This window comes from Amblyomma americanum, unplaced genomic scaffold (assembly GCF_052857255.1).
Source record: "Amblyomma americanum isolate KBUSLIRL-KWMA unplaced genomic scaffold, ASM5285725v1 scaffold_97, whole genome shotgun sequence".
NCBI classification, from domain to species: domain Eukaryota; kingdom Metazoa; phylum Arthropoda; class Arachnida; order Ixodida; family Ixodidae; genus Amblyomma; species Amblyomma americanum.
Genome location: NW_027526569.1, coordinates 306,330 through 329,141, shown reverse-complemented (window position 1 = coordinate 329,141; position 22,812 = coordinate 306,330). Strand labels below are relative to the sequence as shown.

At 43.5% G+C, this 22,812-nt stretch overlaps 1 protein-coding gene across 1 annotated transcript; it reads left to right on the top strand.

Moving 5' to 3' along the window:
- The first annotated feature begins 386 nt into the window (after nt 1–386).
- Nucleotides 387–22,605, top strand: LOC144112422 (evasin P1243-like). Its single transcript, XM_077645259.1, has 6 exons — nt 387–494; nt 11,094–11,120; nt 11,412–11,441; nt 13,987–14,036; nt 19,173–19,241; nt 22,461–22,605. Exons 1-6 carry the CDS (start codon nt 434–436, stop codon nt 22,584–22,586), a joined length of 363 nt encoding a protein of 120 aa, XP_077501385.1. The 5' UTR covers nt 387–433; the 3' UTR covers nt 22,587–22,605.
- Nucleotides 22,606–22,812: the final 207 nt, after the last annotated feature.

Genomic DNA, 22,812 nt, shown 5'->3' with positions numbered 1-22,812 from the left:
ATTGATAGCTTCGAGGAGTGTTGAAACCTTTCAAAAGTACATTACTCTCTGCGAAGGCAGACACTCTCACGTCATGGAAAATTCTCTCCCAACTGACGTCAGCCTTATTTGTTTTTTCTTTTGCAAGTGCCGTCTGCTAAAACAGAGAAAGCTTTAAACTTGAGCCGCTCGATTTCGAATTCCTTTGATGTGTCAGGACAGTAATAAAGGTCACCTTGGGAATATCATTTGCTGACATTTAAAGTACGCAAACAACATTCTTGTAACCTGGACGATAACAAAAAATAAAAAATGTTTCCACTCTCTCTCCCTAAATTCGTTTTCCATGAATTTACACTGCCGTCGTTTGTGTATAAAACCCCGCGAAAATCATTCGTTCCATGAAATATTCCCATCTTTCTAAGAACACTTCGCTATCCCCAGAGCGAAGAGGATGCATTTGACAATCGCCTACGTTTGTGTCTCTGCGCTGGCACTGTTTGTAGCGCTAAATGGTGAGTTCTGAGCGAAAATCTCTCATGAGTTTTTTTCTAATTCTCTCCCGCTAAATATTTTGTAGAAGCCGTCATTAAGAATCATAGCCTTTACAAGAGTAGATAATAAAGGCTTATCCAGAAAGTTACCTTGTTTCAAGCTATGAGGACTTTCAATATTTCAGATCACACTTTTTATTAGAAACATATGGGCTGCCTTCGGTTAAGAGAGGGACCACACTGTAGAACGACTGCGTCTTCTCGAACTGTGTGCTCTTCTAAGGCAGCTTGAGCATGTGGTGTGAGCAATTTCCTCCAGTGAGCCTAATACAAGTGTTGTCTGATACTCCCCATGCACAGTTATAATCAGCAGCTAACGCTATTTTTCATGACGCGGTTTTCATTTATGGACGCAGTGTTGTCTGCCGCAAACTTGGCTTGTTGACACCGCATTGCACGGAGCAGCTACATTTTCGTTATACAGGCTACAAGATCAGCATTCGAAATCGGGCATGCACAGAGAGATAAGTGAAAAACGTCCGTGTAGTTTTGTTTCGGTTCGAAACAAAACAGCAGGTTAGACTGAGCTGAGTGAAGTATCAATATTTTGCCTTTGAGTGCCTTCTTACATTCACCCCCTCCTCCGCACCTGATTTGGTTGAGGTAACGGCATTACAAAAGCTAAAAGGCAAGTGGCTGAAAAGAAACACGTATTCGGTTTATGCACTGGAGAAAGCTTCAATAGGTGCGCTCTGATACTTCCACTGTCCTCCGGAGTGTTTCTGCTCTAGCATCATGGACCTTTATCGAGGAAAAATTTGAACTCTCTGTGTCTGCGTGAAACATGCACACCTCAGCCCCCCTACCATATCGGAGCAGAACGGGGCGCCTTCTGGAGACATTCCTTGGTCTGGAATGTGGGTTCTGCGAAGCACATTCAAAAGGTCCCTCCGCACAATCCTGTACTTGCCTACATCTTCCAGAAGCCCCGACCCATGCAGCACAAGAGAAAAATAACGAAAATGGCGTCAATGTCAAATCCGCGAAAAAAAGCGATAAATGTAAAATTTTGTATCACATTTTATCATCGCCTGTGCATTTCATTAAATTTGTAATGCATTAGTATTTGGGTTGTATAAATCTATTCATTAAAAATCATTACCTAACATTATGTGATGGACAATCTCTGCGCATTTTATAAATGACTGTGACGCTCAACGCGAGGCTCGCTTGCACACCGAACAGGTTGCCTGGCTTCTTTTTATTTTTTGAGTCCACAGATATCACCTAGCAAAAACTTCTTAAATTGCTATTACTATCATTTTCGTCGTCTTCTCCTTCATGAACATAAAACCTATTTTATTGTATGTTATGTCTAACCAGGATGTTAAGATTAGAAACGGAATTCCTAACTGGGGATAAATATTTACTTATTCACTTACGAAGCTGACATGAAAGAAACTTCTGGACACGGTGCCGACACAAGCCGGCTATCGAGTGAAATAGTGTCGTGGTGTTGAAAATCTGTGAGCGTATTTGAACATGCAAGGGAATGGACTAGAGAGGAAAGTTATGGCATGCATGACGGAAGCCGACACTCACCAAAACCAAGCGGCCTAGGGGATTTTTGTTTTTGTAATTTGTGGCGTTTATCAATGGGAGCTGATTTCGGTAATTATTTTTTAAAGATCATTGATTAGAAAGCAGAAGCCAAAACACTCACCTACCTACGATCGATCCGAACCAGTGACCTGGGATAAAAATTTCTCTCTCTCTCTCTCTCTCTCTATATATATATATATATATATATATATATATATATATATATATATATATATATATATATAATGTTCAGAACTCAATACTCCATAGCTGAGGACGGTGTCGATTCAGGCAGTCTTGACGTAATAGGTAGCACAAGGCGGCCTCTCACACAGCTTACGTCCTCACCGTTGAATCACGTTCCTATGTGGCAGTCGCAGTGACGCAGTACCTCCTACGTCCACCGTTATGGGCGAGGGTGGCGCTGGTGAACCCTCTCAAAGTTCGCTTACATGCAAAACATAAATACCCCCGAAATCCGAAGATTCAACATCCGTCGCCGCAGCTCAGTTGGTAGAGCACTGCACACGAAATTCGGAAGTAGTGGCTTCGGATTCTATAGGCGGCATGTGGCTGTTTTTCTACTGCTTTCTAATCAGTTTTCTTTTAAAAAGAAGTACCATATTGAGCTCCCAATAGTTAGCACCACCTATTAAACAATAAATCTCGTATGCTCCTTGGTCTTGGTAACTGTTCGCTTCTGCAATGAGTTGTCACCTTCAGATTGCCTGTTTAGTGCACGTCTCCAACGTAGGAATGTTCTTGGAATATTATTTCTAATTTTTGAAATATTTTTGCTCATCAAAGCATATGTTTGATTAAAATTTCTTCATGTTTCGTTTCGAATTGTGGGCGTTGAACACAAGTGGTACGTGAAAGCGCGCGCGCCTGCTTATTTTTTAGTGGGTGGGCCACCGCTTTAAAGTTCTTGCTCGTAGTTATTCTTGCATGCTTTTGAAGCACAGTCGACGTCATTGCATAAGACGTTATCACCGTAGGTCTTCGACCTGCCACAGGAACCTGCGAAGGTACTGTGCGCAATTTTTTCCCAGCTCGTGCGCTCAAGCACGACGCTCTATATTGCCACGAATATTTGCACTACTTGTTGCGACTTCTTTAAAGCTGCCGCCACGCCTCTTATTCACTTTATTTGCGGATGCGAGACGCGACCTGATTTACATCGATTGATCGCATCCAGGCGGGGCCGATTCTACCTTATTCCCGAATGGTCTAGTAGCTTCGCACGCTTTCCCTCGAAAGCTCGCTATCAGCATTAAATTGAGCCCGGCTGAGAGCGGCGGGCGTTCTGTTCGACGACCGTTGCGCACGCTTGTTGCTACGCCGCCACTGAGTCATTCAGTCCATTTTGGGCGCAGGTCTGCGCAAGAAACTTTTTTTAGAATAACTTTTGGCTGCCTTCTCCCTGCTTCGACTGCCGTCACCCCGGCGTGACAATATGGTACCGTCAGGTTTGATACCGCACTAGATTTCCGTGTGTACACCTTGTGTGTCTTTCTGTATATTGTTTAGTAGAAGCTCAGGTGGTTAACGGCGTAACAGAAAGGTTACATTTTGCGGTTCCTTTCTTTTTACTTTGGTCACGGTCAGTGTGATTGTGCTTATGGTTGCGAATGGTTTCTATTTTTCCAACTATCTTTCCTTACTTGATGTTCAGAAGTCAGCACGAACACCAGGCGAGGGACACATCAGAAAAGCACATCTCTTATGCGTCTTTTAGTCTGTCTTTCGTCTAATTTTCGGGCTTACTTCTTCACATCACGCAACGCCAACTAAGCCGGCATCATGCTTTCCTGATCTTTTCTTATGTTCAGAATAATGGCCCGAGCGGTGAGCTGGTGCGTAATGAAATGAACGGCGGCGCAAACAAGGACACAAACAAGAAAGAAAGAGACACCACAAGCGCACTCTACCCACTGTTTATTGCGCGGAAAGGTCGCATATTTAAACATTCAGCTTAAGCATGTGACATCGCATTATCGCTCCGAACCCAAAACGTGGAAAAAAAAGCATCAACATCAGGAAAACTAACTAGTCAATTTGCTGCAGGGGTTAAAAATCTTCTTAGCGGGAGCAGAGTAATCTGCAGTTAGTACTTTAATTTCAGCGCCTTCAAGCTTTTCTCGCATCCCTTTTTGCATGTTTAAGATTTGGTCTCCTCCGCCGGCGACTTCTGCCGGCGGTCTATGGGATGCGCCGCCGTAATCCGGATTTTTGGCCGCGGCCACGGTAGCTGCACAAGATCTGAAATAAATTGACCAATAGCTATTTATAAACCAGCATGCTTACACGAGTGAATTGAAACCGGTAACTGGTATAGAAAAGTCACAGAATGGAGTTGGCCTCTTCCGAACGCAATTATGGATTCTCTGCTATTTGGAGAAATTTATTAATCACCTGAGGGGATTATGACAAAACAAGCGACCCATCGATCAAGTTTATACATAATGCTGAAAAATGTTGCGGGGCCCCCCACAGGTACGTTGTGCACAACTATGTGCTATCGATCTGAAATGTACGGTTCGTGTATGCGCGGAATTAGAATTGTTTCGACCCATTCACGTAACCCTGTTCCCTGAAATGTGTCTACGTGTGCAGGAATGTGCATGCTCTATTCGTTGGAAACAATACCGCGCAACAAGGTCGCAAGCTGCAATCAAAGTTTTCTAATGAAACGTGTTTGTAATATTTTTACCGCGACAGTACATTGCAAAGAATATGCTTTTGTTAGAAGATGCTTTCCTTAACGCAAAACCTTATTCCTTCGTTTTATATTATTCTTTAAACATTCACATTGTAACTGCGACGTGTTTTTTGTGATGTAGCGAAGTGAGAAAACCACATTTCTCTTAAAACCTATGTCAGCCGCAGATGTTTCAACTATGTCATTAGGACTGCTTTTGAAAAATGAAAATTGGTTTTTGGAGAAAGGAAAGGGCACAGTATCTGTCTCACATAGCGGCGGACATCTGAAGTGGACCGTAAGGGAAGAGATAAAGGAGGGAGTGAAAGAAGAAATGAAGAAAGAGGTGCCGTGGTGGAGGGCTCCGGAATAATTTCGACCACCTAGGGATCTTTAACGTGCACGAACATCGGACAGCACACGGATGCCTTAACGTTTTGCCTTCATTGAGACGAAGCCGCCGCGGTCGGGTTCGAACCCGGGGTCTCCGGATAAGTTGCAGAGCGCCCTAACCACTGAGCCACCGCGGTGGATAGGACTGCTTTTGCTGTTTTGTTTTAAGTTTATGGTGTTAGATACAGCAATGGAAAAATATTCACATGCCTCAAAACTCCTCAACGGCTCATCTAACAAGCGTCATGAATTAATTTTGAAAGGCAACCTTTTACGTCCCTGTTTGTGCACGTACACTGATGTGTACGAAGCACTTTGGTGAAAGTATTCGTACGGAGGCCACAAATACCTTGCGCAATTAAGATCGGGGTGTAGTTCTCAGAGGGAACAGGTCGACGCGCTGCGGAAACCTCGTGTCGTCGAAAATATGTACGTGCCACAAATACGGTGAGGCGTTTTCGCCCAATTAACAAAGATGTTGTGCACAAGCGGAATCCTGTCTAGGCCCAATCGTGGGTATATGAAAAGAAGAAAAGGGAGCGACGGGCGGCAACGCAAGCATTGATGTCACCGACAGTTATTTGTGATTTGAAAGTTCGGCTTATCAAAAAGGAGAAGCGGAGAGTGAAAGGCACAAGCGCATAGACCCATTTTGTCAAAATAAGTTAACCCGACATTTACAGGCATATATTAAGGCAAGTAGCGGGAAGAATCCTTATAGAATTTTTTTTAACATTTGACATATCGACGTGATATCTATGATTAAACACTTTCATTTTCATGGACGCAATCAAAGTTTCGTCAATGTTTGACTTCGGAGCCTTGACGCGATCAAGTCGGTAATGTCGACTAGCTGGAATCTTCGAGAAGAACTACGAGTTCTTTATTCTACTTAGCTTGCAGCAATGCACATTTAAACACGAACATTCATGCACACTCCTAGCGCTTACTAAGAACTGTTTTCTTCAATTCTTGATGACGCAATTATAAAATCAGGAGATATTTCTATCCATCATCAAGCTTTAACGCAGAAGGGTTTGAAAAGCAGTGGGGGTCTCTGCGCGTGTGTCCCTTTCAAGCACTTTCCGTGCGCACACGTCGCCAGTCTCCGTACCTGCGCGTATATGTAGGAGTTGCTCTGTCCATGCGTCCTGGAGGATAAGATAGCAGACGCCTGCGTGGTGGCTTCATCTATACCCGCAAGGTCTTGGAGCACGCAGCGTACGCAGTCCGCCGCAGCAAATCAATTGAAGAAGGCAGCTTCGCGAAATAAGATACGACTCAGCTTCTTTTACATTAATGTCGCGGTGCGCAGCCTATTTCCTGGCAAATGTGACTGAGTGAAGGCGCAGTCTGACAGCCGGCAGCCTGGCGACGGTGGCTAGAGCTTGCGGGAGACAGTTGCGCTTTTCCATAATACGATTTAAACACCTTCTTTCTGCTATATAACGTGAAAGTTGACTTGCCCTTTATGAACGGCGTAGTAATGGGGGCCACATGATTACTTTACACGAATTGGAGCTCTATAATATGTTGTGACTTTTTGCAGCTTATGGTTGATTTTGCATTTCGCCTCTGTCCAAATAGGACCGCCGCGGCTGGATGTCAACCTGTGGCATTGAGATCAGGGGCCACACGCCAAAGCCACTGAGCCATCGTGGTGGGCCTTACGTTCAGTGAGCTGTTTGATATGCCAGAACAGGCTTGTGCCTGGGCTCGAATGCCCAGCACATGTGATCTGGCCTGGATCATGTTTAGCCATTTTAAGGGGGCCTATTTATTGTAGTGCTTTTTTGGACAAATTTAAGTGATGCTAGTGTCCTCGTAAAGACACTGAACACTGTATTAGTTTTAGTATAAAAGCTTCGTTGTCGTAGTCTCAGGGACATAAAAAATCATTTATCGACCAGAAAAAATTCAGGACGGCCACTTGTTCAAAGCACGCCTTTCTGGTTCTGTCATGCATAATATGAAAGGTCCCTGAGGACGGCACGAATGCATGATCCAATATAGATTCCATGCATTCGGATGAAACAAAAGCCATTCCATTCTGCAAACTTTAATTTAGGTAAACCCACGGAAATTTCAGGAAACCGTCAACAGAGACGCCATACTCATTTTAGAAAGCTACATGATATTTTAGAAAGCTACGTGATGTCGATGACATCACGTAGCCATTTCATGAGACTATCCTGAAGTATGATGTAGAAAAATCTTTAACATCGACTGAGAACTGCCTAAATGTCTTGCTTCTATAGTTATCTATACGTAACACTTCTTCATGTACGTAATAATGCAACACGGTCAACGAATCTGATAGCAACACACACAATGCCGATGCCGCTGTGAGGCACAAAGCTTAGCACTGGGTATTGAAGTTGCGCGCAAGCAGCGTCTAACAGATGCCCCACTACGGGCTCAGTTCAATTTTGGTTGGTAGGGCAAAACGTCCAGTGCTTCATGGTCTATGAATCTAGCCTATTGTCAACGAAAGTGATTCGTGGGGTCGAGGTCAAACTTCACGACGTCGCTTACCACAGCAATACACCGATCAATGAGATAGATGGGATCATGCTTTACATACTAAACATTATTGTATCGCCTGTGAAGCGTTAAATGACACAAAATTTCAGCGTGTATCACACGCATAACACTGTACGAAAGTGCCTTTGAGTTTGGCGATTTGAGCAGCATAGCGTAATATTGTGTAATTATTGCGGAGACGAAAACGCGTTTTTTTAGTGAATGCACGTCACTGGATCTCCCATACGCATGCGTAATCTTAAAGATATATTTTGCTTTTTCCATTATATCTTCTGCTGGTACGAGCATCGATGAAGAATATTATTGCGATAAGCACTCACTAAACTTTACGAATTTGCTTGTTTATAAGTAGCAGCAGAAATCGAACCCACTCGGTGCGTTGTTGATAAACATTTCAGGGTTGTGGTGTCTGCGCTAGTTCTTCTCTTATCTGTTTCTTTTTGTCGGTTTCTGGGTTAAAATTTTTATATGTAATAAGCGACAATAACTTATATCCTAGATGCACGCTCTGATTATCGTGTACGGTCATATATGTTTATAATTACACGCTGCATTGAAGAATGGTCTTAATATTATGTGTAAAGTCTCCCTTCAGAACCGATATGCAAATGAGCGAGACAAGCTAACAATTTTTGCTCACTGACTAGCTCTCAAGAAAGTAAAGGCTCAAACACACTGAGAGTACTCGTAGATTTTGTAGACATAGCTACATTACGGTAGCATTTCGAGCTTTTAGCGTAGCGCCATCGCCACCCTCTGGCTGCGCTGCCACTATGTGGTTGCGCTTCCACCCCGTTTGTGCGCCGCCACGCTGTCACGTGGTTGGTCATGTGGTGCGGAGCAGCTGCTGCTGCCTGCGGTGCGGCGCGACGGCGAAACCTAACTGCCACAGCTGTGAGCATGCGTCGTGTCATGTTGGACGTAGACGAAGATGCAGGGACGCCCAGCGAAACGGAACGGCGAAAGACTGACTTTTCAATTCGACTGAGCAAGTTCCACTCGGCCAGCTGTAGCTATCGCGTCACTCCAGGTTTATCCAGTGTTAAACCACCGCCAGTTTTTTCAGGCATGTTCGCTATATGGCAAACAAAAGACAAACCACTATATCTAATCGCGCAGAATTATTTGTTAATTTTTTGCTTGTGAGGATTGTTTTTGGTAATCAATAAAAACTTCACCACTGTGTAGTGATCTGCGCCAGATGTAAGAGTGAACAACATATCCGCAACGATGTTGCGCTGTCTTATTTATTAATGCAAGCAAGCTTTATGGTGCCGCTCGGTTTAAACAATTTTTTCCAAAAATATATGAAGTGTTGTGCATCCCAGTTAGAGTATTTTATTATTTTCTGCGTGTCCTGCGGGTATGTTGCGCTCTTGAAGTCACTGTAGGGGCTGATATATGACTCGATAGGGTAATGGGTTAATTCCCACATATACAGGAGGTCATTCTCTACGTAACATTCATAGATCCCGTAATTCTACAGCACGAAAGACGAAGACGAAAAAAAACGCGGGTTGCAGAAATATGGAATTGAACCAACTAGCCCAACTGTTTTTTACTCCAGAATCATAGATCCCCGGGGGTCCTCATACCCCTCCAGGGACAGTGGTGCGGCAGATAAGCTATGCGCCACTTACTTGCTATGGCGGCTGCTCCCAGCGGTGGGCCTTGTGCGCCATGGTTGCTCATCCCGAGAGGACAATAATACTTTAATTGCCACCTGTCACGGTGGCCAATATTCTCACAATCCGGTAGACAGGTTGTGGTGACGCCGCAAGGTCGTGTGACCTAGGTAGCTCTCCTCCTCTCTGGGCACCACCTGCCAGATTCATGGTCGTGATTTTTCGCTCACAACGCCGACAACGCATACACTGGATTTTCTGGGTACAAGGCGTTTAAAGCTGACGCATTGAAACATTTTGAGCTATGGAAATTGAACAAAAACCTAAGGAACTTCTGTGTGATACTACGGTAGAGTTTGGCGTCGAATTCCACCGGTTTGCATGTACAATAGCGTTAAATAAGTAGAAACTATGGGAACAAATATCTCCAGACGCGTGTGCCGTATGCGTATTTTTACAAATGGTGCAGTCTAAGAATGCGTCCGCTTCTAAACGCCAACGCTCATTCAAGCTACAGGACAAAAAAAATATATTTTGATTATATAGGTGCGCGGTGGTGACAATTATTATCTCGCTTTCTGTTCCCCTGGCGGCATAACTAACGTCGCCCCAATGCATAACTTTAAGCAATCTACAGAGCTTAATTTTGATTACCCAGTATAGGCCTCGTACGGATGGGTTATTTGAATGCAATGTCATGCCGTTGGTGCTCTGCGACGCGCCTGTGGCAGTTTGTTTTTTGTGTAGGCTGTATTATTATCATTATTATTAGGTGACAATGCCGGCGTGTGTTTTAGTATGGCCGCCGAGTTTTTCCTCCGGCGCCTACACCTATCTGAGCGCGAGTACCGTCCCTTGACGAATGGCGGGAGGGAAAATATGCATCGGCGCAGAGGATAGCGCAAACACGCTCACAAGCGAGCAGTGAGGGGGGAGGATGGAAAGCGGGGCAGAAATCTTGCGGGCGTCATCGGGTAATCGAATGCTGTGTCCCGAGTAAGGCGAAATGGGCACAATCCAACAAATGTAAAACCTAACATAATCATTAAATAGAACGCCAGCCTAAGCAATGCTAAGTGTAAATGCAGGTAGCGCAGCGCATAAAATCAGTAGCAATAAAAAACTGCCAAAAGGAAGGGAAATAAATGAAGCATTCTCCTAGCAACGGCACGCGGCAAGAGGAGGCAGCAGTAAATACAAAAGCATCACTCTAAATGCGAGTTCTTATTATGCCGCTCGTTGCAGTGCACCATCTGATCGTCTCTAATTTTATTTTGTGGTGAAGCGTTTTGTGTTCTCCACACGGGTGCATTTTTTTTTAAATAGCATCCTGCTAATGAGCTCGTCGTATTATGTCATCAGACCGCCTGTAAATTTTCTTTTGTGTGTGCGGTTGCAGCGGTTTACATTTCTCGCACACCTTATAGGAACTGAAAAATGCAATACTACAAAAGAAGGTACGCAAAACGTGCATAATCTTATGCGCTATTCCTGTCCTTCTCAGTATCTACCTATATACTAGTTCTTGAATCTTGGAGAAAAAAATTCCGAGCTTGAGTGTTATGCTGTATCATCAGGGCTCTAGTTCAACCGTTTCCATTTCTTTCCCTTTAGGAGAGTGTTTAAACCGACTGCAACAATCCTCTCTAGCGCACTCTGTATGTCGTTTTGCGTGATCGTACGCACGTACATTAACGAGTTCATGTAACCAAGTAAGGTGTCTTGTGACGCAAATTTTTATTTCGTTTTTTCCAGGTAGGAGTAGGGCTGAAAACTATGATGGTATGTATAACACACTCTTTCTACGCCGAGTGATGCAGCTAGATTTCCAAGCGAACTCTTTAGCACACAAAAGAAGCAGTATGTATTTTATATCATGCTTAGGTTTAAAGAAGTGGAACTTAGCAATTTAATGATCACGTCATCAGCTGAATCTTTCAACGAATGGTTGCGCGCATTAGTAACAGATTTCAGGTTTCTGTTTCTTTCGACTTAAATATGTGCTCCAATGGATCTTCTGTTTAGATGCTTGATGTGAAAATCATAATGATTTATCTCTCATCATCTCTGCAGGTAATTTGACTGAATATGATTATAATGAAGGTAAGTATGCCATCCTAATTTATGACCTTGCAGGAATAATTGTAGCGGGACAATTTCATGTTCCTTGATCAATTCTGGGCTCTACTTCTGAGACTTTAGACTTTACGGATGCATTCCTTTTTAGGTGTTTGAGTTTGGTTTCCGGCTCTGACCGATTTAGTTTATCTTTGCGATTATCGATGATGCTCTATACATTTGCATTCATATTATGTGCTCGTTTTCAGACGGTTGTATCTCTGTTCTGATTTGTGAAGTAGTAATAACTTAAGTTCAGATTTCTTGTGCGGAATGTTGTTCACAAGAGAACGTCAAGGCGGATACGCAACCCCAACTCACGACCACTTTGAACTCAGCAGCTTTTCAATGTATTTCGGCAAAAATATATATGCAGAGATTGGCTTGAAACTTATCCAGGCGTAATACTGGAACACTTAAGTCAAGCACGTCGGTGCACGCGTTTTCTCCTTCGATGCTTTGGAGCAGCAGTAATGCATATTCGATAAGTGGACTTCTTGTAGCCCTTTAATTTTTATCTGATATGAAATGGTTTATTTTAGTTCCTCCTCTGCGTCCTTTAGTGATGCCCTCTTTAAATGCTTCTCTAAAGAGGTCACTTGCTACCGAATCTTCTGCTTAGACCTTTCAAAAACGCCCCACCTCCCTTTAGGAGAGCCACAAATATCACGGGATTAGGTTGCTACCACAATCAGCAGTGAGCCCCACTCACCAGTCACCTCGCCGATAGAGAGTTGCAGTTATTGCTGCTTCATTCGGCGTAAATTACTACCTTTATTGTATCACAGAGGTGACGTACCGGGAGTGTAGGTTGCGTGCTGAACTTTGTTAAAGGAAAAAATAAAAGACGGTCAAGTGTCATGTCTTAGCTCGCGCTTTCTTACATATGGCGTCTTTACGCGCACTGTGCTGGGCGCAAATCGAGCGATGTCTCCGTATACTTGATTTTCGGTATGCTGAGCCGACCACCTTAGTCGCGTGCTGACGGCTGAGAGCTTCCGTATGGCCACTATTTGGACATTCGACCATCATCATAAAGAGATTCTTTTTCTTGAGAAAGGCGATAAGTTTAATGACAGATAAAGTACTTTGGAATCACAGGTGTGCCCGAAATATTACGAAGCGCGCTTCTCTTCTTCAAATCTTCTCATGCATTCCGTTTAGGAGATATAGTTTATTGAGTGCATACACAATTAACCGAGAGACACTGCACCACATCTGTGCTTTCTAATTTTTCTCGCTTTATCCTGATTTGTAAACTTCAAGTGTAGACTATGAGCTCAAGGTAGTTAGAATGGTGCACGTTGTATTTGTTCTATTGTGAAGTGTAGTCTGGTAAATGAAACCTTGAGATCGAATTGTCATTAGTTTTTCTCGTTCCCACCTTTGTGTAAATACTACCGCATCGCACAGAACAGCGCTTAGTTAAGTTATACGCCGTATTTATTTATTTATCTGTTTACTCAATAGAACATCTTGAAGCACCAGAGGGGTGTTAAGGAAAGGAAAAGATGAACAAAAAAGTAAATTCTTGATGCAACAAAAAAGAAACAAAATGTAATATTGTAAAGAAAAAGCATAAGCTTGTACAGAATGCAAGATAGATTAAGTAATGAAGTAGACTAGTTAAACACACACTTTATAGCGGCAGGTTTGAATAAACACGTGTCAGAAGTATCGGCAACAGAGGTGGGCAGGTGGTTCTAATCGCTCTCCGTTTTCGGTATAAATGAGATAAATGTGCAGTGGTCTGGCCCTGTAGGACGCGTTCCTTATAACAACGATGTGTGTGAGCTGATACAAATGGTGATATGAATGTAAGCGGATTGTAACGCAGACAGCATGTTGGTTAGAACAACATCTGACACCTTCCGCTCATGCATTTGCTGCGCCACTAGATGCAATAGATATATGCACATATTTGACATTTCTTTACTCGATATGTCTCCTATATTTCAAGGTAAGCCTCGGTTCTACCACTCCATTCCGGCAAGAACAAAGATACACTGAGGACAAATTGAAATTGGTTTTATAGATAGATTATTGCGTTTGGATGGCGAAGACGCTAATTTGAATCAATGTGGAGCCTCCACAAGGTAGAAAAAGTCAAACAGATATATACAGTTCTCACCATCAGTGGCCGATTTAGCTACTAAACTCCGAAGTAGAGATGCAGATTTTAGCCTTGCATCACAGGAGTTCGTTTTGTTCCAAGAACAAACAGCAGTGAAGCGGTTCTTTTCTGCCAAAAAAGAAACTGTTGACAGGAAGGATTAGTGCTTACAAAATTACTTTCCATGATGTGGGATGTTTGCCGCCCTTTCATTAGCGTAGTTAGAAAGGCGACTTTCGATTTATGTAATCGGCTTTGATTCCTGGAAGTAAGGAACTGCGAAATTTATGCGAACCCAAACGTATTTGTAAACCAAGGGGCTTTGGCGTTACTTTCACTAGCAAACTAGCAATGACTGTACCCTTTGCAGTTACAAAAATAATAGTTCTCAATTATCTGCTTTGCTTTCTTTTCCAGAGTGTTCGTGTCCATCTCCACATCTTAACAACACCAATGGAACGTTCCCGGTTAGTGAATGAAAAATTTATTTCTAAAACGAGTCTAAAATTGAAGGGGATGCTTTAGATCCCCCTTACGGGTGTTACGCGGTAGCTAATGAGTTAGTGACTATATATTCAGAATTCGTCATTCTCAGCTTAGCATTCAGATAACTGGGAGCCCTCATACCTCTTCTGGCGCTGTGGTGCAGCGGTTGAGTTATGCGCCACTGCTCTGCGATGGGAGGTGCTGCCACCGTTGGGACTTGTGCGATCCAAATTGCTTTTACCGAGCAACCTCTCGCGTCTATTCCTTAGTTTAACTGCCACCTGTCACGGAGCTCATTTCGCTCACAGTCCGGTGGACAGGTTGTGATGACGCCGCAAGGTTACGTTACCCTAGTGGCCAGCCCGCCTCTATAGTTAGCTTCTTTTCTGAGGAGTTTTCGTGGATTTTTGCTCACGGTCAACGACGCCGGATTTTCTAAGACACGAGCTCCTTAACGCGCTGTGGCATTTATATACCATCACATGTAGCATTGTAATTCGTAGCTACTTCTTTCTACAAACCATTCTCATATATTCAATTACTTGAAGCTATAAAAACTCAAACGATCTCTTCTAGCGTACGTCTTCACCTCGTGATATTTTAAACCACCTACTGAGAATTAGAGCGATGTTTCATTCGTTTTTAAGATTTCCAAAATGTTGCTATTTTTCCTCAGAAAGTTTTATGTCTTCTTTTTCTGGTTTAACTTTTGCACTCCAATCAAATAGTTTTGAACAGGTGCTCACGTTCAGGTTGATGAAATCATTAAAAAAAATCCCAATAGTTTACCCATTTGCCGCTAGAGAAAACTTTCGGACATTTTGTTACTTTCTTTAATCCCAAATATTTAAAAAGCTCTTCGTGCCCAATCTTTCTGCATCGCTATTTTTAACAGAACTGGAGACTAACGGTTTCACAGATACGCTTCAGTTGTGAGTTTCATCTGCCTTTATTCATTAATTTAGTTCTTCATTTAATAACTGGCGAGCGGCACTTTGATGACAAAGTGTGTGCAGTAATATAGGTCGATATTTTAGGAGCACTTCAGACAATAACTTACAAGTCTTCCTGCTTGCTGAGCAGTCTCGCAACAGAGAAGCAGATTAAGATAGGTAGGAAAGCGTTGGAAACGGTAAGCCAATATACCGACTTAGGGCAGGTACTGTCCGCAGGTTTTGACTACGAGAATAAAATTACTAAGAGAGTGAGGATGGTGCGGGATGGATTTAACCGGTGATACAAAGTGATGAAAAGCGGTTGACAAATATCTCTCACGAATAAATGTATATAACTGCTGTATAATAGCGGCAACCATATAGGAGCCGGAGACTGTGATGATAGCAAAAAATTTGAACTCAAACTGAGAACATCGCAGCGAAGTAAAAAGAAAAATGATACATATAACTTTTAGGCACCGGGAGCGATCAGCGCGGGCCAGGCAGAAAACGCGAGTTTTTGACATTTTACTTGAAATGAAGATAAAATTAGGCCCCGCCGCGGTGGCTCAGTGGTTAGGGCGCTCGACTACTGATCCGGAGTTCCTGGGTTCGAACCCGACCGTGGCGGCTGCGTTTTTATGGAGGAAAAACGCTAAAGCGCCCGTGTCCAGTGCGATGTCAGTGCACGGTAAAGATCCCCAGGTGGTCGAAATTATTCCGGAGCCCTCCACTACGGCATCTCTTCTTCCTTTCTTCTTTCACTCCCTCCTTTATCCCTTCCCTTACGGCGCGGTTCAGGTGTCCAACGATATATGAGACAGATACTGCGCCATTTCCTTTCCCCCCAAAACCAATTAATATTATTAAAGAAGATAAAATTAGCTTGAGTAAGCAATGTAACCAAAAGGCAAGATAACTGATGGTCCTTAGGGGTACAGGACAGGATTTCAACGGAGGGCAAGAGCAGCAGCAGGGGGCAAAAGAGAGTCGGGAAGTGGGGGGTGGGGGTAGTTTACGAAGTATGTGGGGACAAGCGGGCGCAGTTGCCACTGGACATAGTTAACTGGAGAGATATGGGAGAGACCTTTCTCCTGCTGTAGACATTGGCTTACGATGACCACGTTGGCACCTTAACCAGAGCGCGCAGCTTGTTCGCGAGCAGCTGCGGTGGTATTGTAACAATATATCCAGCGATTCGTGAACATTGAAGAAACTAAGTAAGTCCCGCCGCTCAATATATCTGCCGTTTGAAAAGTAAAGGTCGTTAGAACACTTTCTATGACCAACGTTATATATCGTCTTCAGCACCTAACCACCAAAATCAAGGAGACACACTTGTAATATGGCATAATTACCAATTCTCCACCCAAGCTCAGCCATACAGCTACAAACTAAATGTTTGCCACTGTTATGAAAACTTAGCAGAGGAAGAAATTAATAAAAGTATAAGGGGAACGTTTTTACCAATTTGCTCTAACCAACACTCTGAGCTCATATCAACAAGTTTTTTGTATTGCTATTGGTGGCCAGTACGGAGATAAGGAGGTGCACAAGCCCCAGCTTTCAGTCATCTGTAAATGGTATGATCGTTCTTTCTGCCGTAGTTAGCTTTGTCAGTAAATAAAAATAATAAATTTTTTGGTCCACTCATAAAAGAGATTGACAAAGGGAAGTTTCACGAACAATGTTTCATTAGCAAACCTCACTACTATGAGACTGCCGATATTGAAGCAAAAGACAGGCCATAGCATATTGACATGTGTAAGAACCGCTTCCGTGTAGCTATTCAGAAAAAATAAGAGCAAATTTTTTGCATTTAAGCGCCAAGATTCCCCTGTGTCTGTGTCTATCCCAGTTCTAAAAAAGAAAGAAGTGCCACCGCACAGGGTCGTGAAAAATTGTTTCCAAAGTCGCGGACCGCATATGCACACGACATTTAAATAACACAATTCACAAATGAAAGGAATTACGATCATTTGTACATCCAAATTATGTAAATAATTTTCAGCCGTACAGCTAGTCTTTATGGCGTGCCACAAAATGGACGTGTCCAAATGTGCATCCAGATCACAAAGCATTCAGCGAGGCTTCTGTTATTGCAGAATGGGAGTAGAAATCTCGACAGTGTGACAAGGGAAAGCCTTTCGCTCAGTGCTTTCCATTCGCGCCCCACACGCTTTTCAGTCTGGTATTTTGGCCCTTCTTTGGTTGGTTTCTACAACATAGCCTTTCACTTTACCCTACACGTAACTGGGGGCCATGGCGATGGAACCGCTGAAAATTCGTGTGGGAGGCGAGAAGTACGTCACCACGTGCTGTGCGCAAGGCACCCCAGAGCAGTGGTGAGGATAAGCACCGCAGAGAAGCTGTGATCTAGAGATTGTTGAACGGGAAAGCAGTTACACGCAGCGGTAGCGAAGGCAGCGCTGAAGTTGTCGAAAGGCTAGTGCTTGTGAAAGACCCTGCCTGACCAGCGGCTGGGTAGTTACAGTAGTGCACGTACATGTTTGAGCACTTGAACTGCGCGCTCTTGTCTACATTTATGACAATCTCCGCTGCATGGGCGGCTGGCACCGCTTTTCAATACATAAAGAGTTAAATCACAATCCATAACAATGTCCCGGCACTAGAAGGTCTCACTTTGGAGCCCTCGGCCGCCAGTAAATGATGGAGGAGTGCTCACCGGTGCGCCGCTTGAGCGCTCTGGACAGCTGTGTGGACGATTGTACTTGCACGCCGTACTTTTTCTGACCCGCGCATGGCCAGTGCTGATAAAATGTGGAGAGGTGGGCACGTAAAAGCAAAGAGCGTCTCCGTAAGAATTTTGAGGTGCAAATACTTGACATACGAAGAACGTTGCTCAAGTCTTTCAAATGACAAAAACACAAGATGTTTAAATTATCTACCCTCTCGTGGCGATGACTCACAAAGAAGTGCCTTACCCATATTTGACATGATGACCATGTGCGGTGCGTTTACCTCCATTGTGCGCCGTGTTTTCTTCTGTGGAGTGCTGCTTAATTATGTTTCTGACGTCTCTTCGCAGCGTTTTTAAGATTTATGTAGTCTGCTATCAGGGAGAAAACTGTCCAAAGAAAGCGGCAGGAAATACACTGCATAGCTTTATTGGCTGGTGCTCCGAGGCCACTCTCCTCGAGAAAAAGCCGGATTCGTCTGCTTCGAGGCGCGGTAGAAAAAATCAGGTGCCTGTTTGCACATATCACACCTATGAGCTTAAGTCGCGTTTCGTACGCCAAGTGGAGCTTCTCTCGCCGATATTATATGTTCTCAAAGTTCTAATTACAATGAGCTCTCAAAACTACTTAAGTGATTTGAATGCGAGAACACTATTTTTTTTTTATTCTTTGCATTTTTTTCTTCCTTTGTAATGACGCACATTATCGTTAGCACAGTCGGCCGCCGCGGTGGCCCAGTGGCAATGGTGCACGGCTGCAGACCCGTAAGACACGGGTTCGATCCCAGCCGGGGCAGTCGAATTTTGATCGAGACGAAATTCTAGAGGCCCGTGTACTGAGCGATGCCAGTGCGCGTTAAAGAACCCCGGGTGATATACATTTCAGGAGCCATTCACTACAGCGTCCCTCGTAGCCTGAGTCGCTTCGGGATGTTAAAACCCCATAAACTAAACCATCATTAGCATATTCGTAAGGCAATGCATATACTAGGTTAAGCTTTGTTCGTTAGGTCGAAACTGTGTTTTCATCTCAGAGGTTGAATCTGCGCCTCGCAATCTGATAGTCCTAGGTTCAATTCCCCGGAAGTTTTGAAGAAACGTTTTTTTTTCATACCACGGTGACGCCATGTGCCAATTTTGGGGCCACTACTGCTGGTCAGCGCCAACTGCGGGTTTCGTTGCGTGCCACCCATATATTGGTTTCGCAATTAAAATAATTCTTTTGACACCGAGCACTCGTCAGGATCTAGTTCCGTGTAGTCTTTCGCAGTTTCGCGAAGTGTTTAAAAGCGCATTCTGAACAATGATCTAAACAAGCGCCTAAACTTTAGTAATTCTTTTATAATGGGGTTGGTGCGCGCTTTTGTTGTTTTTCTATATAATCGCCAAGATTAGTTAAAAGCTGCTCATAAAACGGCAAGTTTGACATCAAGGTGAAATAAGGATTTTTTTCCGCACGACATATATTTCTTGTTTTCCCTCAGAAACCATTGGGATGCCACTACTTTTGCAACGTCACACTCTGTACAGCACCAGATGGCTACTCATGTTATGTATGTATTTTACTAGATAACTTTGGTATTTTGTTCTTAAATAACGACTTTTTTCAACTTCTGTTTATACTGCTATTGGCCTGGTTCTGTGTTGCGATATCGTTAGCAATTTGCGATCTCACTGTGACCAACCGAAGCTTGCTTTCATTGTTTATTAACAAGGAGTTTAAGGCATGGAGGCTCGAAGCGTTTTCCGAGCATCGCAAGCAACGTTAGTGCTAGAAGAAGAATATCTCGACAGTACATACAGGAGCGCAAACTTCCACGTGCTGCCTTTGTTGCGACAGCCACGCGCAATCGTGATCGAAAATGGACAAACAGAAGGTTGGAAAAAATTTCTCATGCCACCGCGCCGTAGGCAACAGCGGACTAGCGTTGTGCTAGTATCGCAGGCGCGCTACGCCACTCGCCGGCTGCGAGGACAGATGCTGCGAGGGGTACAGTGTTCAGTTTCTTGATCTCCTTCATAATGAATTCTGCGGAGAACCAGTGTGTCTCGACTGCTTACGCTTCTAAATGCGCTGCGTTAAGGCGCTTGGCAGCAGGGAAGATTTTGCACACTGCAACTAGTAAGAATCTCAGCACAAATCAACTGGAAAAGTTATCAGCCAAAGGAGCGAAACGGTGGTATTTCGGAAATTACTCTTGAGTTTTTGAGAATGCTCTTATTCTTTCTCTCCTGTGTCTCACATTGATTCCCGCAAAACATCTTGCCTCTTGTTCCTACCCTTAAGGGCGAAGAGGTGCCGCATTTAGCTTTGCAATCGCATGGCCGTTTCTTTATGGTGTTGATTATTTATTGCGCATGTTTTTTTTTCCGCCAGGAAAACGGCCTGTAAATACGACCTATATTTGTACCGAAAATAAACAAAATTCGCAAATAATGGGTAAATAAAAAAATACCTGGCGGAAGGTAGAGTTCAGCGCGGCACCGAGCAATGCGATTAAAATATGTCACTGCGCGAGCAGATTTTTCCTCTTTCGCAATACCCTTCGGCAATTTTACGCGGCATCAAGAGCTAAATCAAGCCATTGAAGAATTCGCCATTGGTAAAGAGCAAAATATTTACAATCTGCTCGCATTTACCATAAAAAACAAAGTGCATAAGCGACGTCCTTAGAATGAACTTTCTTAGCACAACAGGACAGCAAAAAGGAGGCAACCAGACAGCGCTACTTTGCTGCGTGATCTCTGTGCCGTCTCGTCGCTATACCAAAGACCATTCTGAGAATATGAACCAGCACCCTCAGCATTAAGTTTAGCAGCAAGGTCGCTGTCTTTGTATCAGTTTTGTGCAGCACGAGAGTGGCGTAAACGCCAACCGTACTAATCCACCTGGAGCGCTTGCGAGATATTCGCAAAGGTGGAATTTTCACTTAGAAGGTCGTGCTCTGTACAGGGAGAAGAAAAAAAGTTTGGTGAGCCAGGCGTCATGTACAACAATGCAAGACCAAGTCCAAAGCAGCGTAATTAAAAGGAAAAATTGCGCACAAGGTTTCTCGTGCTTCACTTTTAAGGACAACGATAAAAATACAAAAGGGCAACACTTGCAGCGTCTATCCTCGTAGCCGGAGGGCGCGATACGGCGCACGCGAAATTGGCGCCACAATAGCGGACATTCGATGCTCTCCGTTCGCCAATTGGATGGCCTAGGAATGGTTGACAAATCCTGTACATTCACATTTCTGCAAGGTGGCATAAAAGCAGTACTGTGGGCGGCGGAATTCATTTTTTATTTAGACTTAAATAGTGAACTTCTGCGCCCCAAATGAACACTTATAAGTTTAAAAAGTACGTTCTTGTGCAATAAGACACAGGACAAAACACGCATGACATGTACTGAGCGCAACATTTCATCCTTTCTCCTATTCCTCAAGAACATACTTTTCAAACTATGAATCAACTTGCCGAGACGAAGTTTCTGATAGGCCGCTGCGGTGGCAGGTGGTTACGGTACTCGGCTGCTTACCCGAAAGACGCGGGTTCGATCCCGGCCGCGACGGTAAAATTTTGATGAAGGTGAAATTCTAGATGCCCGTGTGCTGTGCGGTGTCAGACGTAAAAGAACCCCCAGGTGGTCGAAATTTCCGGAGCCCTTCACTACGGCGTGTCTCATAGCCTGAGTCGCTTTGGGACGCTAAACCCCCATAAAACAAACCAAACTAAGTTACTGATAGAACGTATTAGGTGTAGCTTGGTTGAGAAATGTGCGGTTGCATTCCATACTCAAAAATTATAATTTTTATTTTGTGCAACAAACTGAGTTGGAAGTCTGCGCTTGTGTGTGTGTCTCTTGCTCGGTCCTGTGTTCTTTCTCGCAGTTTCTAAGATTAACGTAACGAACCGCTTAGCCCGCCAGAACGCACCTCAGGTTCAGTTTGTCAGTTTGCTTTTTTATTTTCCCTTGGGTAAACAAGAGGGCCATAAACGCAAAAGAATTCTTATCATACAGCACTCGACATAAGATGTTCCTAACAAAAATTCGTGGTAATTACTTCTTTAGGGCATAACATCATGTTCTTAGTAACATCAATCATCATAATTCACTATTCCATAAAATGTATGTTCTGTGCGTCATTACAATTTATTGCCTTGCCACCTTGAACGATATAACGAATAAACTTAAAAGACCTTGTGACATTCCATGTGGAGCACGTCATAAAAAGGCATGAAGCAGTGAGATTAAGCAAAATGTACGCCTCTCCTCCCCAGCCTGCTGCATACAAAAACCCTAACGTAAAAGATCTTCACAAAGCTTCTTTCTTATCAGTGCACCGGCATGCCAGACACATGCAACGGGACCTGCTATTTCGGCTGTCAAAATCAAGGCTGCTTTTGTACATATTTTCATGAGTAGTTTTTGTGTCATTGCTTGTTTTTGAGCTGACAGTGATCAGTAAGGTTTCCGTCGACACTTGTAAAGAACGGCCAAAAATAAAACACACAGGGCTGGTGTACCTCATAACTTTGGTATACTGATTGTTCTATCACAGAATAGACTGTGGCAGTAAAGTTTTTTCTGTTCCAATATTGCGACATAATGCTCAACGCTTTATCCTTTTTATTCAGATAATACTTACTCAACGCATGATGAGCAGTTAAATTTTCGTGTATTGCTCGACCTCTTTCTTTGCAGTTTTGCACGGGGAGCATGAAACGTTTTTATTTCTTCAATTTCTCGCGCGCGAGGCTTATATTTTTATATTGTTCTCTCTCAGAACTTGACCGCTCAACAGGTCCGGACTCTGACAACTTATCCCAAAACATCTTGTGCCGTGGGAGTCTGCAAGAAAGGAACCTGCGTTAAAAATGGCACGATGGAGCAATGCTTCAAGACACCTTAACTAGACGAATGACGGCTCTCTGTGTACGCCCGTTTCTAATATCTGATGATGTGTTACAAAAATAAAAGATGCACAGCTGTTGACGTCTCTTTGGAATGCACAGTTCAAATATATACAAATCGCGGCCACATTTATACTGACATGGTAGCCCTTAGCGAAAAACGTTCGTGCTAAAATGCATTTCGAACGTGTGGTATTGATTTTACAGCATTACTGTTTGTTTTCT

Bases quoted from the DNA above. Each gene is read 5' to 3' on its own strand.
- LOC144112422 (XM_077645259.1), top strand. From the start codon at position 434: ATGCATTTGACAATCGCCTACGTTTGTGTCTCTGCGCTGGCACTGTTT. The intron at 14,037-19,172 runs GTTAGTGAATGA...GTTTTCCCTCAG, and splicing joins ACACCAATGGAACGTTCCCG to AAACCATTGGGATGCCACTA. The intron at 19,242-22,460 runs GTATGTATTTTA...GTTCTCTCTCAG, and splicing joins CAGATGGCTACTCATGTTAT to AACTTGACCGCTCAACAGGT.